General features: G+C 39.7%; 2 protein-coding genes across 4 annotated transcripts in view; one reads left to right on the plus strand and one right to left on the minus strand.

The window, feature by feature from the left end:
- The window catches only part of gabrb4 (gamma-aminobutyric acid type A receptor subunit beta4), a 344,554-nt gene that overhangs the window by 115,705 nt on the left and 212,398 nt on the right, over positions 1-16,451 (plus strand). The window lies entirely within an intron of this gene.
- gabra3 (gamma-aminobutyric acid type A receptor subunit alpha3) overlaps positions 1-16,451 on the minus strand; it is a 148,831-nt gene that overhangs the window by 99,343 nt on the left and 33,037 nt on the right. For all 3 annotated transcript variants that reach the window (XM_050034415.1, XM_050034423.1, XM_050034407.1), the window contains one exon: positions 1,681-1,787. In XM_050034415.1, the coding sequence (XP_049890372.1) occupies positions 1,681-1,766 (86 nt within the window). In that variant the 5' untranslated portion in view covers positions 1,767-1,787. The remainder of the gene's footprint in view (positions 1-1,680; positions 1,788-16,451) is intronic.

The raw sequence follows: 16,451 nt of genomic DNA on the forward strand, positions 1-16,451 counted from the left end.
TTTATGTTTTGAATTTGTGTTTTGGCCTGTTGCGCCACCCACCGCCGTCTACCAGTCACGCAGTCAGTAGAGTCTCAGCATCAGTTACAGTTACGACTGAGCTACAATGGCTGACGGTGCGACTAAGCCCAAACAACCTTGTTATGATACCCAAAAACGCCAAGACAAAACTCGAGGCAAAGCGAGGGTCTATATAGGAGATGCTTGTGAACGGCGAAGACAGTTGAAAACAGAGAAGAATTTGAAATCGGATGTCGAAGTGGCTACTCTTCTCCTCGACAGGTAAGCTTTAGCCAAAGTTGGCTAACTAGCATCGTAGCTAGACGGGGATCGACATTTTGAATACTTTCAACTGTTATTCATTTTTGATCATACATTGTAGCCCATGTGCAGGTGGGTCATCAACCCGACTGATTTTTTTGAGAAACAAACGTCAAACAAACGGCTTCAGAACTGGAGTCCACACACAAATAGGTGACATTATGATTGCTACATCCATTATTTTATACAATGAAACACTGAAAGACAGCCCCAGAGCAGTGGTAATAAGATTACTGTTTACAGGTTTGTCTCTTAAGTGTTCAGGTGAGCCACATACACTACGTCCTTGAATGGAAAAGGTACAGCACCTCCAAAGCACATATTCTTGTCAATGTGTGGCCAGCACTGTCTCCTGGCCACACATTTCTATTTAATATATGTAATTACTAACTCGGTGTGCTCCTTATAAGCAAGGAGAGCCAAGTGGCACAATGACAAAGCAAACTGGGCTAATCCCTGTCACACTGTTCTGATTTCTCTGCTTTCTTCCAGGTTCGATGAGCCTTTCCTAGCGTGCAAAATCTTAAAGTGATTTGCACTCTGCCGCCTCTCCCTGCCATAACAGCCTACCTTGTCAACAATGCTAACATGGCGACCTGTGCAATCTTTGGAAATTACAAAGACTGTGGTTACTTCTAGACATGCTTAGACATGCTGAAGATTTTTTTTTTAATTTTTTTTTTTCGCTGACTCTAGCACACAAACTGAAAAATGTGCACAGGATGCAGGAGTGAAAATGCTGTGAATGGACAATCATGGCTCTGGTGTGTTGCACAATGCAAATTAATTCACCAGTCAGTGAAATTCAGTCCGGTGCAGAGCAGAGCACAAGCTACATTCAGATGAGAGGATGTCATATTTGCTCTTTTACGGCCTAATTTAGGACAAGGTGGCATGAGTTCTATTTTAATCCTGGTCAAAAAATGAAAGTCACAGTGTTGTCCAGGAAGTCCTTGAGTGCAAAAACTATCTACTGAAAGTACAGGAGCGAAAGAGAGAATGTTCTTTCTTTGGTAATTCAGTGCTCAATGTTTTCCCTGGCAGTCCTGCAGTTTTTTGTTTTTGGTACACACCATTACAGAGGTCTGGTTATTTCATTTGCCAAACTGACAGTCACAGCTGAGGCCATCTCACTGTGTAATAACAAAAGACATTTTGTGCCTTTTCTGTGTTTTCAATACAAATGAACTTTAGGTTCTAATGGTGTTGGTTAGATTGCAATGTCTGCAGCAGCAGCGAGCATGATTAATAAAGGTATAACGCATCACCAGAACATCGACTAGAGGGACGGAGCCAGGGGAATGAAATAGGTGGAGAGGAAGGACGACGGTAAATAGAAAATACAGTGTGTTGTTGTACCTGGCTTCAGGAAGGAGATTGAGGAGCAGGAGGAAGATCCACAAGCCCAAGTCCAGTGATTTAGGCTTCCAAAGTGCGGAAGCCATATCAGTAGAACCAGAAGACTCCTACAGAAATGACAGAAGAGTGAAAGGGAGATGAGGTCATACATAACTGACGAGGACTGGCAAACAGCTTATGAGTGACTTGAGAGAACGATCTAAATATAGCTGAGCAGGTAAATGCCGACGTGACTGACATCAAATGGTTGTACTTTATTTCTAATCATTCAGATAAGACTCATTTATAGTGCAGCGCCCTGCTTAAACCGCCTGCTCTCATCTAGTTTACATTTTTGATTGATGTGATTGATGGTTTCGGTTCGGTCTTAAACTGATGCTGACATTTTTATACCTAACAGCATGTGGCTGTCAAACACATCATGTTATGAGTCTTTTTTATTAAGTGACGTAAATCAAATGGTGATTAAAAGAAAATATGTGGAAAAAAGATTGTTTGTCATGTTTATGAGACCCTCAGAGAAGGCATGTGGGTGTTTTTACAATAGTATAAAGCAAGTTCAGCCTAACATGTCGCCGACAAACCTACTAATCAGTGTAGTAAATAGAGACAGTTTGACGGTGTCTGTCTAGTTTACATTACTGATGTGATCTATACTGCACATGTTTGCTTTAGTTAACAGTTTTGGCTGCACTTGCAGACTTACAGACATTGCTGCATGTTCTTGGGAAGTCTGTGAGTGCTGTGGGCTGTCCACATCCACAAGTCATCCAGTCCACAAGGGACCTTGAGCTGACTTCCTGCTGACTCCCAGAGAGTCCGCATGAGTGCAGACTTCACTTATTTAATTGCCCAAAATTCAGTGCAGTTCAGGCATGCAGTTTTAGTTTTTCCAATCGCAGACCAAAACACAAAACTGACTCTTTTGAATGTGTAGAAATAATACTGTATTTAAAGGTAAATGAGTCATGTACTCTTAGGGCTGGGCAATAAGCAATAACAATAATTATCCCGATATAATCTTCATCGATAAAGCCATGATGAATGTTTGATGAATCGTCCATAAAGTTAAACCACCCATATGCCCATAGACGGGGGCGGTAATGCACAATAATCACCAGTTTCCACCCGCCATTAACCAGAAGAAGGAGCAGCAGCAGCAGCAGCAGAAGATGAGACCAACATACATACATGCGTACATTAACATTATAACATTACAGAAACATTTTACTCTAACTACGAGTTTAACATGCTGACCAGAGTTGAGATTTTTTGTCTATTGTTTTATTTACTGACGCTATTTTGATTCTTATTGTTTTCAGTTCACCTTAGATCTGTGAAATGTTCCACTGTTTGGCAAGTGTTTGTCATGTTCTAAAAATAAATTATAATTTCAATCACAATTGACCATCTAATATCTTAAACTTTCATCCAGGAGCAAAAATCAGCCTTTAAACTTGATAATTATCATAGATATTATCATTATCGACTGATGTGAAATCTTTTATTGTGATAATATTTTTAGCCATATCAGCCAGCCCTGTGTTGGCCAGAAATATTTACCCAATCATGATACAGAAATATGTAGAAGTATAGGCTATAGAGGTAATCAAAATATATTTTATTATTACAGTGTGCCCTATAAAAGCTGTGCAGTGTAGTGCCAAATATTTAGAGTATGAAAAAAGGTATTAATAGTCAGGCCCTTATTTACAAACATTTTTACACTTGAATTTATATAGACTATATGCTATATAGGTATGTATAAATATCATTCTGTTCTTACTCACAAAAAGCAGGGACAGATGAGCAGATACTATTCCTCTCGAGATCAGCTCGAACATTTGGCCATAATTTTATTATGTCTACAAAATCTCTGGCAATTGCTACTTACACATTTTAGTGACACGTGAAGATAACAAATGTTCACATAGTGGTACATAATCTTTCAGTCTTCATGCTTCAGGGTGCTTTTAGACCTAGAGTTGTCTTGCTTTGGTCTGAATCAGGGACTAATTTTGTTACAAAATTGCACAATTTACTTGAGTTGGTTTGTGTTCTCACGGCAGCATTTACAAGCGGACCAGATAAAATGCCTTGCGCGAGAAAGCTGCTCTTGATTGGTCAGAATTTCCATGTGGGAATCCAGGAAGTAAACAAAACGCCGAAGAAGAGTACACTTGCAAGATAAATGTGACACTTTCTAATGTCACAATGGAGGGACAACTACGCAGGTTGATTTTAGCGCTGCTCATCGTGGACTATATTGCTATCATTGTTCATTTTAGTCAAACCATACAGTTTGATGGGGCGTCGGTGGCTTAGTGGTAGAGCAGGCGCCCCATGTACAAGGCTGTTGCCGCAGCGGCCCGGGTTCGACTCCAGCCTGTGGCCCTTTGCTGCATGTCACTCCCTCTCTCTCTCCCCCCTTCACGCTTGTCTGTCCTGTCAAATAAAGGCTAAAAATGCCCAAAAACTATCTTTAAAAAAAACAAAAAACATACAGTTTGAAAACGAGGCGCGGCTCCAACTAGAAAACAATGTTTTGATGCATTGGATGTGCTGAATGTGCATATTAAGGCAGTACAGGAGGAGGTGCACATTAATAATCCTCCAGGACTGTAACATGCTCATGTTTAACCCAAACAATGTGTCATGTGACTGCAGTTGGTTCAGATTGAGGTTTGATGAACCGCACCAGAGTTCGTTTGTAACCGGACTGAGACCTTCTTGAAGAGGTGGTCTCGGTCTGGTTGTTTTGGTGCACACCCGAGTGCGATTGTTGTGTGCACACCTGCCCAAACGAACCGCACTTAGGGGGCAAAGGAACTTGAGTTCGACTGAACCGAACCAAACAGGGCAAGTGTGAAAACGTCCTTTTTCTTGATGCTTCTCCATTTTTAGTTTTTTTATTATTCATTCTGTGGTATTAGGAGGGAGGGTATGGCAGTTTGTTTCCAAGTCTAAGTAATAAACTATGCTGTTGAAAAAAAAAAAAAAAAAAATGCATAAAGTGCAGTTCTCCCCACACACAAGTCATTTGTGTACAGTCCCTAACTTCTCTATACTTTTTAACTGTTAGCATCACAGATGTGGGCCTACATAATCAAGTCTAACTGGAACCAAATACATGAAATATTAAATATCCCACCTAAATATCCTTTCACCAAAATAAAGCTGAATATTTACTGTTAATGTCATTCATACATTCACTGTGAGTGCCTGTGTCCGTGCTTCCACCCACAGGACTCTCAGTAATCATTAGAGATGATGCAGAGTTTGAGTAGCACACTTAACGCAATTTGACCAAACACTTGCAGAATAAAACATCACATAAACCCTGGAATAAACACATTATCCAGCAGTTCACAGTCTCCTTCTTCCTTATATCTCCACTCTATTGATGTTGCATAGCGACCGCATTCCTAACTCTGTAATTATTGGTAATTATTACAAGACGGTTGCAGTCTGGCAATTTACAGAAAGATTAAATGACCACTCATTAAAAATGCATGAGCTCAGAGTGCAGCTTGAAAACAGCATGGAAGATGAGGGAAAGGAAGCCAAATGTCTGCAAATGACGGAGGTGCAGCACTTGCCCGGCCACTCCTGCACACACGCGTGTAGCAGCTGTGTCGTACTAAGAAGGCTTTCATGTTGCCTTTGTGAGAATCAGCCCCCCTTTTATTGCCAGTGTACAGACGGAAGATCAAACACTTTCTGAGGGGCAATCACTGTTCTGTGTGCCACTGTGGAGTACTGATCATTACAGGAGGAGTAAACAAATAGAGTGGATGCAAAGACACACTTCAGGTTAGTGTTCAGATGGGAGGCTGCACTAATAATTCCCTAACTCGTGACCATCATTCTGCTCTACGTTTGTGACGAGTGAAACCACTTTAAAAGAGCTGTCTGAGCATCAAGTAAAGATCCACATCTAGTTAGCCTTAACACTGACATTGATGCTCATGAGCCAAAGAATCTGAGTTAAAAGCCAATTATTTTAAAATGTATGTATATGTGAGGAATTAAAACTGCTGATTTCTTGGCCGTTTGTAACCCGAACATATTTTGAGGTGAGCAGAACCTTGTTTTCTTCTCATTCAGATTGAAGGGTGGGTCCATCTGCATTCTATTCTGGGTTTTTTGAATACCATTTTTGAGGTTTCGAAGCTTCAGTGAGAATTACGCCAAATATCTGATGGTTTGACAGGACGCGGAGTATAATAGTAATCAGTCATATATGCTATTCAACCACCTGATCCGGTTCAGCCTTTGCACCGCTGCATGTGTGTGTGTGAGGAAGAGTGATAGAGAGAGAGGGAAGACAAGTTGGACTGTTGCAAGCCGTGTTTCTCTAAGTTATTAATAACTCTGAACACTGTGGGTCAGGCCGAATCACAAGATGCAATTCGTCTCACCCGTTTCTTTTCCTCATCAGACAGCCACTTTAATTGCTTGAGGCAGGGTCAGCAACTGTGCTGACATCACTGGCCTAACCTGTGTCTGGCACTTGCCACTTTCTTTCAGTTTCCTCCAGCAGGTTACTGGTAAAAAAGTAAAACCAAAAACGAAGCATTCAAATGCTGATTTGGATGCCAATTACCATAGCAAACCATTGAAGCTTCATAGCTTTGAAGCATTAGGGTCAGCCCTAATTTTGCTTGCCTTTACCTTGCAATCAGACAGTCTTTCTGATGGGGACTTTAAGCCGTTACGTCACTTTCTTCAGGGCTACCAAACTCCTTTGGCAAAAACAGTAATTTTACCTGGCAAAACACAGGAGTTGCTGGTCTACTGCTGCCTCTATCGGTTCATCAAGTTATTGTGTGATTTTCTGATCTCAACTAACGTGGCATCTGCAGCAGTACATTGCTTAGCTTCCATGCTGCTTAGGGGGTTAAAGGAATATAGCAAATTTGGAAGCTCAACAAAACATGATTCTCAAAGGAGACTAAGCTCCGTCTCAAAGAGACGGTTCATATGTCGCAATGTCATCATGCAGAAACCTACACCAGGTCACTTGGAAAAACTGTTTTAGGCCTTGTTTATATGGCTACCGATACAAATAAAAACGGATTTTTATTTATCCCGTATAAAAAAAATTCCGGGTTTACACGATCAGTTGTGAAAAATATATCCGTTTACATGAAAACGCAAAAACGGCAGCTTTTTGCTGCTATTAGCATGCCAGGCCAGTAGGTGGCGATACGGCGTATGTCAAACACCACAGAAGAAGGTTTCTGCACATGCACAGTTATTTGCTTTCGTCTTGGCGCTAGTGATAAAAACAATGATAAACTACATTTTAACCTTATGTAGCATAGTTAGCTGCTATGCACTTACTAATATTGGGCACAACAGAAGTCTTTGTGCATCGATGTAGCGATGATGTTGATGCAGCAGTGCTAAGTTCATTTGTAAGCTCGTAAGTAGTCCCAAAAGTGCTAACAAAACGTAAACAACCTGGCATATATCCACCATTGTTGTTGTGGTTCCAGGGCGCCTAATGGGCATGAGCGAACTGGGTTGCAACATCATCGTTTTCCAAAATCTCCATCTATCTGTTTACACGTCTCCATAGAAAGGGATATTTTTAAAAACGTTCACTTTGGAAGCCGTTTTTGAAAATTTCAGTTTTTGTCGAGGAAAACGCCGGTTACGTGTAAATGATAGGTGCAAACGCAAAGATAAATACCCGTTTTCAGAAATATACGGAACTGTATAAACAGGCCCTTAGAAGGGTGTGAGAAAATAGCTTTTGACACGAAAACGAAGGTACTTCATTTGGAGTATGATACATAAAGAACACTACTGGGAAGCTACAGGATGATTTAAAAACCTCAAATAATTAAATAAAAATGGGTGCACACAACATACTGATACAATTAAAAAATCATTCATAACTTTGTGTTCAGGCCCAGTTGAATATTGCAATAATAATGTATGGTTATCACAAAATCCCACGGCACACCTGGATTAGCATCACGGCACACAATTTGAGAACCACTGCTGTATAAAACAGCAATCAACTATGGTGTGAAAATGGCCACACCGATCTGACAATAACTTGATACCAAGAATGAAAACAAAACAAAAAATGTTATTCATGTTCCTGCAGAAATGGCCACTGGGCACTAGGGGTGGGAATCACCAGACGATACGATGTTATCATCATACTTAAGTCACGATACAATATTATTGCAATTTTAAGTATGTTGCAATATGCTGAGTATTGTGATAAAATATATTGCGATATATTGTGTAACATCTGTTTTATCTTACAAGATAAAGTTTCCAGTCTGTTCATCTCACTTAAGTCATTTTTTTTGCAGCAAAATGTATCTAGTGGACTGAAAAAGCAATTGATTATATTGTTCTAGTAGGTCACCTAAAGCTTAATTTGTATTTGTCATATTCATAATTAATATAATTAAAAAATCAATACTTTGCCACACAAAAATATCGCAATACTGTGCTGTGTCTGTGTTTTTCCCCCCACCCCTAATGGGTACTAGTTCAGACAAACGCTCACAAAATGTTTCCATCACTTACAGTGTCTGACCAAGCATAAAGAAACATGTAAATCAGCAGTTACTTATATTGTTAGCTTTTTAAAAAATAATGTATGACACATGTTGACAATCTCAATCAATGCACTTACAGGGGATTTGACAGGAGCCAATATACTCTGACATTCAGCTCCATAAATCCAGCAGCCACGGAGTGTTATTGATGTAAAAACATTTACAGTCATCGTTATTAACCTGTGACTGAGTGTCCTTGCAGCCATAAATAAAGCAGCCATCCATCTATTTTCTATGCCATCAACTGTCCTCCTTTGGCTGAGAAATACTAAAGTGAGTTGGTTCTGTAACACAGATCATGACGGTTCCATTGAGTAAACGTGTAAGCATTTTTCCGAGAGAAACAACTATTAGGTTAATATGCCAGTATCCAGGTTATTTCACTTGAGCAGCCACTTTAAAAACTAAATTGTGAATGCCGGTTGAACGGAGTACAGTTCATGCAAATTCACTCAAATGCTATTTTTTTCCTAATTTCAGCCTTCATCTCCCTTTCAACAGATGTCAAGCTCAAGGGCAGGCCAAGTCCCAGACTGTGTCAAATTAAACCACTCTTGTGTTGCCTGACGAATGCTGGTAAACAGCAGACAGCTGACTTCTTAGATGTTTTTTTTCTTTGCGCATATCATATCAGGCATCAGTGTTTTCAGACTCCTTTCTTTTCCTTTCTCTCTGTCCATTTTGCAAAGCGGGTTTGTGCTCAAACAACTTCTGGATCGTTATCTATTAAACATTTTATGTTCCCCATAAAAGCTACAGATGCCCTCTGGTGTCAGAGGTATCATTTCCTTGTCTTATAATGTATGTCTGGAAATTGCATAGCTAATTTCCTGACATATTGCCACCTAGTCGAGCCACTTCCACAAAAATGTCTTGGATGAATAAATCTTTTGAGCATAATTTAATTCCTCTATGCCCCGATGTTCAGTCACAACACAGTGTTTCACCACTGATGGTCATAGTTTGTTGTACTTGAAAGGCAGGATGAGAACTCATCCTCTTAAGAGACGCAGCACAGAGACCAATAGACTGATAATCTGGGTGTGATAATAGATGGTGATTTTTTTCCAGCTGAGGCTCTTCTTTAAGGTCAAGTTCTTTTTTATCATTTAGTGATTTTGAAAGGGTTATACGCTTTAATCTCTACCCAACTTGACAACTGTAACGCCCTCTATGTTGGTGTTAGCAAGGCCTCCCTTTCACGCTTACAGTTGGTCCAGAGTGCTGAAGCTTGTCTTTTAACAGGAAGTGAGAGGGCAATTTCCCGTACTCACCTCCATTCACTGGCTCCCTGAAGGATTGATTTGAAGATTTTATAGTTTGCCAACAGATCATTAAATGGGCTTGCTCAAGCCTATCTCTCTGACCTTTCACAAACACACGTCCCAACAAGGTTACTCAGATCCGTTGTCCAGTTGCTTCTGGTTTTCCCTAGATCAATCTCCTTTGACCTGTGCATTGTGAGTTAGACCTTTTTTGGCCCTTCTTACACTGTAGCCTTCATAACTGTCCATGTTTCCAGACAGGCTGCATTGCCTGTGTTTATGGCATCCCGGACGGTTCTGGTAATCCATGATTTCTGGTTGTGAGGTGATTTGACTTTAGTTTTGGGTACAGCTGCTTCTGCTGTCTTACAAATTAAATCCAACACTGACTCCTGGCTCTCTTGGCTCCATCTCTCACGTCACTGGGGGGATGTGTCATAGTTTATTTACGTATTTTGACCTCAACAAGATGGCCACATGGTTGCTCCTCCCGAGCATGGGCAGTGCTGCTCTTCAGCTGCCTCTGAGTGGCGTATCGCTGTGATTTAGGGTGTTTTATTCCCCTTGGTACAGGGAGAGCAGGAATGGGACAGCACCTCACATTCCCACAGTTCACCATAAAGCACACGTCTCTTCCTCACCAGAGTCCTCTGCTTTGTCAATCAGCATATAGAAAAAAAGTCACCTGTCTGAGATATGGCCATGTTTCAGTGAAAGATTTTACAGTTACTGTAACTGTGTTACTTCAAGAATTTTCCTTTTTATTGAAGTGAAAGCTGCAACAAAATGTGCAATAATCACATGAAATACATTACAGCCATACCCAGTAAAAACAAATTTGCTCATCTGTAGGCCTATTAACCAATGAATAATTAAATAGACTGCAGCCTATGCCAATGTTGAATAATGTCGGATTACTATTTCTTATTTCATGGGCTATTTGGGATTTATGGGTTAATGCCTACATGATTAATTATTTAGTCATTTATGGAAAAAGAAGCATTACAACACTGATTTGGATGTTGACTACTATGGCAACGATACAAGCCTTGATGTTTTGAAGCATTTGGGACGGATCTACCACCAACACTTACCAAACATACATAACTGCATAAATTGAGCATAAATTTTGCGTTGCTGACAGAAAGGTGCCTTAAACATCTGTGCCTTCAATTTAGGTTGAAGCTCAAGGGAATCTGCCTTTGCAGTTGTAGCCCTTGAACTCTTGAATGAGTTGCCTCTGCATTAGGCAGGCCCCTACACTGCCTGTTTTTAAATCCCATCTTAAAAACACATCTTTATTCCTTTAGCTTTTACTTCAGTATGAAAATCGCCTCATTGCTTTTATGAGTCAATTGTCATTTGTCTTTTAAACTCATCCTTGTATGTGTGTGTCAACTGTTGTTTCAAACATCATCATAAATAAATCTGGAATGGATAATAATGTGCTCAGTAGACAAAAAAGTAAAGTTTCAAAGGACTAAAGAAAAAAAGCCGAGCTTTAACATTCTTATTAGTCAGTCCATAAACCCCATCGACTATCACATTTCCTATAGGATCTCTATTCTGTTGTGTGTATTCGCTACATGTCTCCTCAACACAAGCACCAATTAGAGCTGCAGTGAAAAATCATCCAGAAAGCTCACTAGACACAGCACTCTTACAAGTGTCAACAAATTCTCTCCGTAAGAACAAGGCAAACAGGCATTAAAAGACTGGCTGTCGGCCGCCGTCTACAATTCTGTACCCGATTTACCAATACCTGTCATGCAAATAAGGGACTCAGGAGTCCCTGGAGCTCAGATTGCGCTTGAAACAGAGAATATGAAGGAAGGAGAAAAAAAGACATGGTGCTTTTGTTGGCAAATTAAAAATAGCGTGCCTAAGGTGACAGTAAAGCCCTCTCCATTTTCCACTCTTCTAACATTTGTTTTCAATTCTACTGGCAGTTTTTTCTTTTAAGTGCAATGAGTAACGTAATCACATTTGACAGAATTAAAAGGCTATAAATGCCTTTGATGCAAATTAGCTGAATAATCTGACTGGACGACTGTGCTGAGTGATTTGTTAAACAATAAAGATAATAAGTTGTAACATAAGAAGTGGCAGCGCCTAGTTTCCTCCCAGAAAGATGTCAGTTCGGGACAATTTGGTTCTTCAGTTATTTTTATAGTCTGGCAGTCAGTCATGACCTAAAGGAAGCTGAAATCCAAACTGTCACATTATGAAGTTCATGGTATGTTTTCTATGCAAATAAATCCCACTGGTGCAGTTAGTGCACAGGGTGTCAGCTAACATCCAAAGGAAACTGTGGACCTCATCAGCCAATAAACACTGTCGACTGCAGTAATTGTTGAATTTAGGACACAGCTCTATAGCCATGTAATCCAAGTGGCTGTTCACTAAAAATAGCCTTAAATCCTGTCACATTTGGTTTGATGTGACAGTCATGCACTGAGCATCTACCAGTGATCTCTGTGCACCGTAATTCAAGCATGTACATTAAAAGAACTTCAGACTAAAATATTGTTGGGAGATATTTGATTGTATTCAGTGAAACAGTAGATCAGTCATTTGGCAGGAAGAATAAGAAGCTCCATTGTTTATCACAAGCTAGTTAGAGCCATTTAATTGTGTCAGAAACACAGATGTAAGTTGGAGAAAAAAGGACAAGACGGGTATGTTAATGAAGATGGAAACATTTTCAAAGTCGCTGCTCAACTGAAACAGAACAGTCAGTGAATAACACACCCACACAAACAATGGAGTTCAGTTAAAGAGTAATCTCTCAAGACAGATTGTGCAATTTACATTGTAGAATCTGTCGGCAACCCTGTGTAAAAGACGACTGGGGGGGTGGCTTTGAGTTTGAACGATGCTGCGCTTTAGCCAATCACAATGGAGGGGGCGTGGCCGAGACATGCAGGTGTCCCCAGGAAATGTGTACCTACAGAAACAGCAACCTCCGCATCCATAGTGACCGCTCCACCCAAAACACCATCTCGTCAACGTGAAAAAAAAATATTTTTTTCCAGCGGATGTCTGAGTTACAACATGATTGAGCTAACTGGAGTAGTTTGATGTCGTATCCGATAACGGGAGGCTTTTAACAGATGACGTCCTGATGTTAGCTTTGCTAACTGTCCCTGTCAGCTGCAGCCACTGATGCTCTCTAGACATCGTGATTTCCCATAACTGAATAAATAAATCACATAGCAACACAAAACTGCTTTGCTAGCTCAATCATGTTGTAACTAAGATATCCGCTGGAAAAAGTATTTTATTCACGGACCGTTTATTGAGTTAATACCTTATTTTTATACAGTCTATGGTTATAGACAACGCTAATGGCTAACGTTAACAGCTAACGGTTAGCCCAGCTAATCTACGATAACCATGTGATTACTTACAAAACGTGCACACAGAAATAGTAACATTTGTTCAGTCATTGTGTTTATAGACTTAACAAACATCAGATTAGTCTACATGGTGATATAGTGACGTGAAAAATGTGATATATAGCTAAACTCTGCTGGTTTTCTACCCGAAGTATTTGTAAACAACACGGTACAATGTACAGAGTTTGGTAAGCGAGCATTTATGTATGCAGCTCCTTATACTGTATGTGGAATCTTGGCTGTTTCAAAGCACTGTTGCAGGATTTTTGTATGCCAGTGTCAGGATGTATCGTTAGCTGGTCATGTGTAGTTGCTGTTTTTTGGGGTTTTATGGGTAATTTCTAGTATATATTATTATAATTTTTGACTCTTCCTTGTAGTAATCTTATTTTGTGTTTTATATTGTGTGTTTTAGAGCTGTACATTTTAATTCTGTATTTTTGTTCTATAATGTCTGTCTGTAACTTATGTTGCAGAGATTTTTAATCTCTTTTCTGGTTGAATAAAGGTTTAATAAATAAATAAAACCAGGGATAAAAAACATTATGGATAGACTGTGGAAATAGCTAAAAGTAATAGATAATATTCCAAATATTCTACATATCATTGATAAATTGTTGAAATTGTTGGCCAAATGTATGGAATAACAATTGAAATAGTTGGTTAAAAGTAACACTAATTTATAAACGGCGGAAACAGCTAAACATTACAGATTAACAGTTAAAAATGGATGGCTAAAAGTAATGGGATAGATGATAAATTACCAGACAAAGATGAAATAGTTGGCTAAATTCATAGGATAGATGATGAATGGACAGACTAAGTTGAAACAGTTGGCCAAAATTCATAGGATAGATGCAGACTAAGTTGAAACAGTTGGCCAAAATTCATAGGATAGATGATAAATGAACAGACTAAGTTGAAACAGTTGGCCAAAATTCATAGGATAGATGATAAATGGACAGACTAAGTTGAAACAGTTGGCCAAAATTCATAGGATAGATGATAAATGAACAGACAAAGATGAAATGGCTAAAATTCATGGGATAGATGATACATAACTGGACAAGACTGGAATAGTTTGCTAAGAGTAATACAATAGATAATAAATGAATGGATAAAGTTGAAATAGTGAAACATAAGAGAATAAATGATCAATGCATAGAGCTGAAATAGTAAACTAAAATGACTGGATAAATGGTTGAAATGTCTAGGTTGTTCCTCTAAAAGCCTGTCTTTGGTGCAATTAATTCACAAATCAATACATTTTTAGATCGGTTTTTCTCATAAGTACTTTCACACTAAATTCGAGTAGCACACACTGAAAAACCAATGTATTTTATTTTCGGGCCAAGGTCAATATTTCTGAGCTTTCGCACCACAATCAATCCCTTTGCGCCTTTACTTATGAGGATTATAAAACAACGTGGAGGCTAAACTTTTTTTATGCCTCTCAACTTTGACAAACGCAGAGCATGCCAGGTCCACTCTCTGTCTTACCTTCACAAAAAAAAAACAGGGATATACAGTACATTGCACAACTGTTTACCAGAGCAAACTCAAAATCACTGAGCATTTTGCCCAAAGGAAACTCAATAAATTAGCTCACAGTTGCTGCGGCTATACAACAACTTACCTCAGGTAGACTGCCAGATGCTGCTCTGAGGCAATAGGGTCCCAGTAGATGTCACAAATTTGCATCACTAGTATGAATAGTGTTCAATGTGCAATGTTTGGAGGTGGCTATCTGGCTTTTTTGTCCTTTAGCTGTCATTCAATCACCTAAATACTGACAGCTTAATTGTATGAAAAGAGTATCTACTTTTACCGGTGTTAAATAACATCTGGTTCAATTGACCATATTTGGAACATGGGTGTTGGTGTTGATGAAGAGGTACCTGACAATGGGAGTATGTACCACCTCTGACAAACAAGGTTGGGATCTGTGGTGGTAGATAACACCCTGCACAGGGAACACAGGTGTACCTAATGAGCAGGGACAATTTTTCTCTCTGTTTTGGGACCATGGGCATGAGCGTTATTATGATCATTAGGCCTCATCACTGCCAAATGATCAATGTATCGCGCTGCCAGGCAAAACTGTTTCCACCAGGAACCGTCGCTATTATGTTACGCCAGTGATAATTTGTCAAGATTTAGATTCATTCCACACAGACATGTAATGAGAGTACAGTGGATCCGTTATAAACACAGCACCACATGACAATAAGCCTCTGTTGCTGTTTGGAGGGCGGAAGAAAGATACATTCCATGCTGTCATTTTCGTCTCGCTGTGCCAAGCTTTGGCTGACAAATGCTCAGTGTAAGTATAAGGTAGTGTTCACAGGTGCCGAAAGAAACTATAAAACTGTAGAATAAAACAGCCCAAGTGGCCCTGATAGTCAACTTTAATCAAAGCTAAACATATTTTATCTCTTCTGAATTTAAGGGGAAGTCACTTTATTTTATTAGTGCTAGACTTGGCAGGGGACTAAGGAATGAGGTCTCGCTTGCTGGTTTCGCCAAGTTCTACTTGGAAACGGCTTACTCTCCTTTGACTGCACAGTTACAAGGGTGGAAAACTGCACAACATCCTCAAATGCACTTTTCATTAGCATTAAAAAATTAATAAAAAATACCCCATACCAGATGGAGTTATTTTTACAGAGATAGATTTGGACTTTTCATGCTGTGTGCGTAAATGTACCTGACAGTAGAGAGGGAATAACAGAAATCTGGTTCCCAAAATGAGGCCACAGTAGTTAAAAGCATAACACTGTCACAGTCCTTAAACATTTGTAATTTGATGTTCAGACGGAGCGCAAACCTTTTTTCGAGAAAGAGTAAAATATAAACTGTTGGGGACTAGAATGTGGCGGTGACAATGCAGTGCATGTGACAGTGAATACGACTTGTTACTTGACAAGGCAAGGCTTTCGGGGAGCTTAAGCTCCCGTCAAGGCTGTGCAAGAGCAGACCAGAGACGAGTGATGAAACAATAACAGAAACTGCAGAGAAGTGAAAATTCCTGTAAGCACTTTGCTGGGTCTGTAATGTTTAAAGCCACCAACAGCCACCTTGGCTTCCATAAAATCATAATGGCTTGCTGCTCAGGAAATGGCCTCATATACAGTAAGACTGCTCCCTGGCCTGTTTGCTCTATTTCTACCCACTGCCTTTTCCCCTTCACATGTTAAAGTGAGCTTATACTGTTTCATGGATCTAACAGTCCCCTGTGTGTCTGAGTAAAGCGGATTTGGGCTAACACCTTAGTTCAATATTTCTACAACAGTTCTCACCTGTCACGTTGCTAATGGTTAAGATCTATAATGCTTACGCAGTTGAGCACACAAAGCACAGCTGGGTAATTCTCTATAGATACTGCTGCATCTACTGTATTTGATATCCATTCATCAAATCTGTAAAGTATACAATCTAGATATGACTGGAGAGCGTTCCCAGAACAACAGAGCTCAATGAGCAGTGTTGACTCACTAACCCTAATGATTAAAAAAGCCCAT

Source organism: Epinephelus moara, chromosome 3 (assembly GCF_006386435.1).
Source record: "Epinephelus moara isolate mb chromosome 3, YSFRI_EMoa_1.0, whole genome shotgun sequence".
Lineage (NCBI taxonomy): Eukaryota > Metazoa > Chordata > Actinopteri > Perciformes > Serranidae > Epinephelus > Epinephelus moara.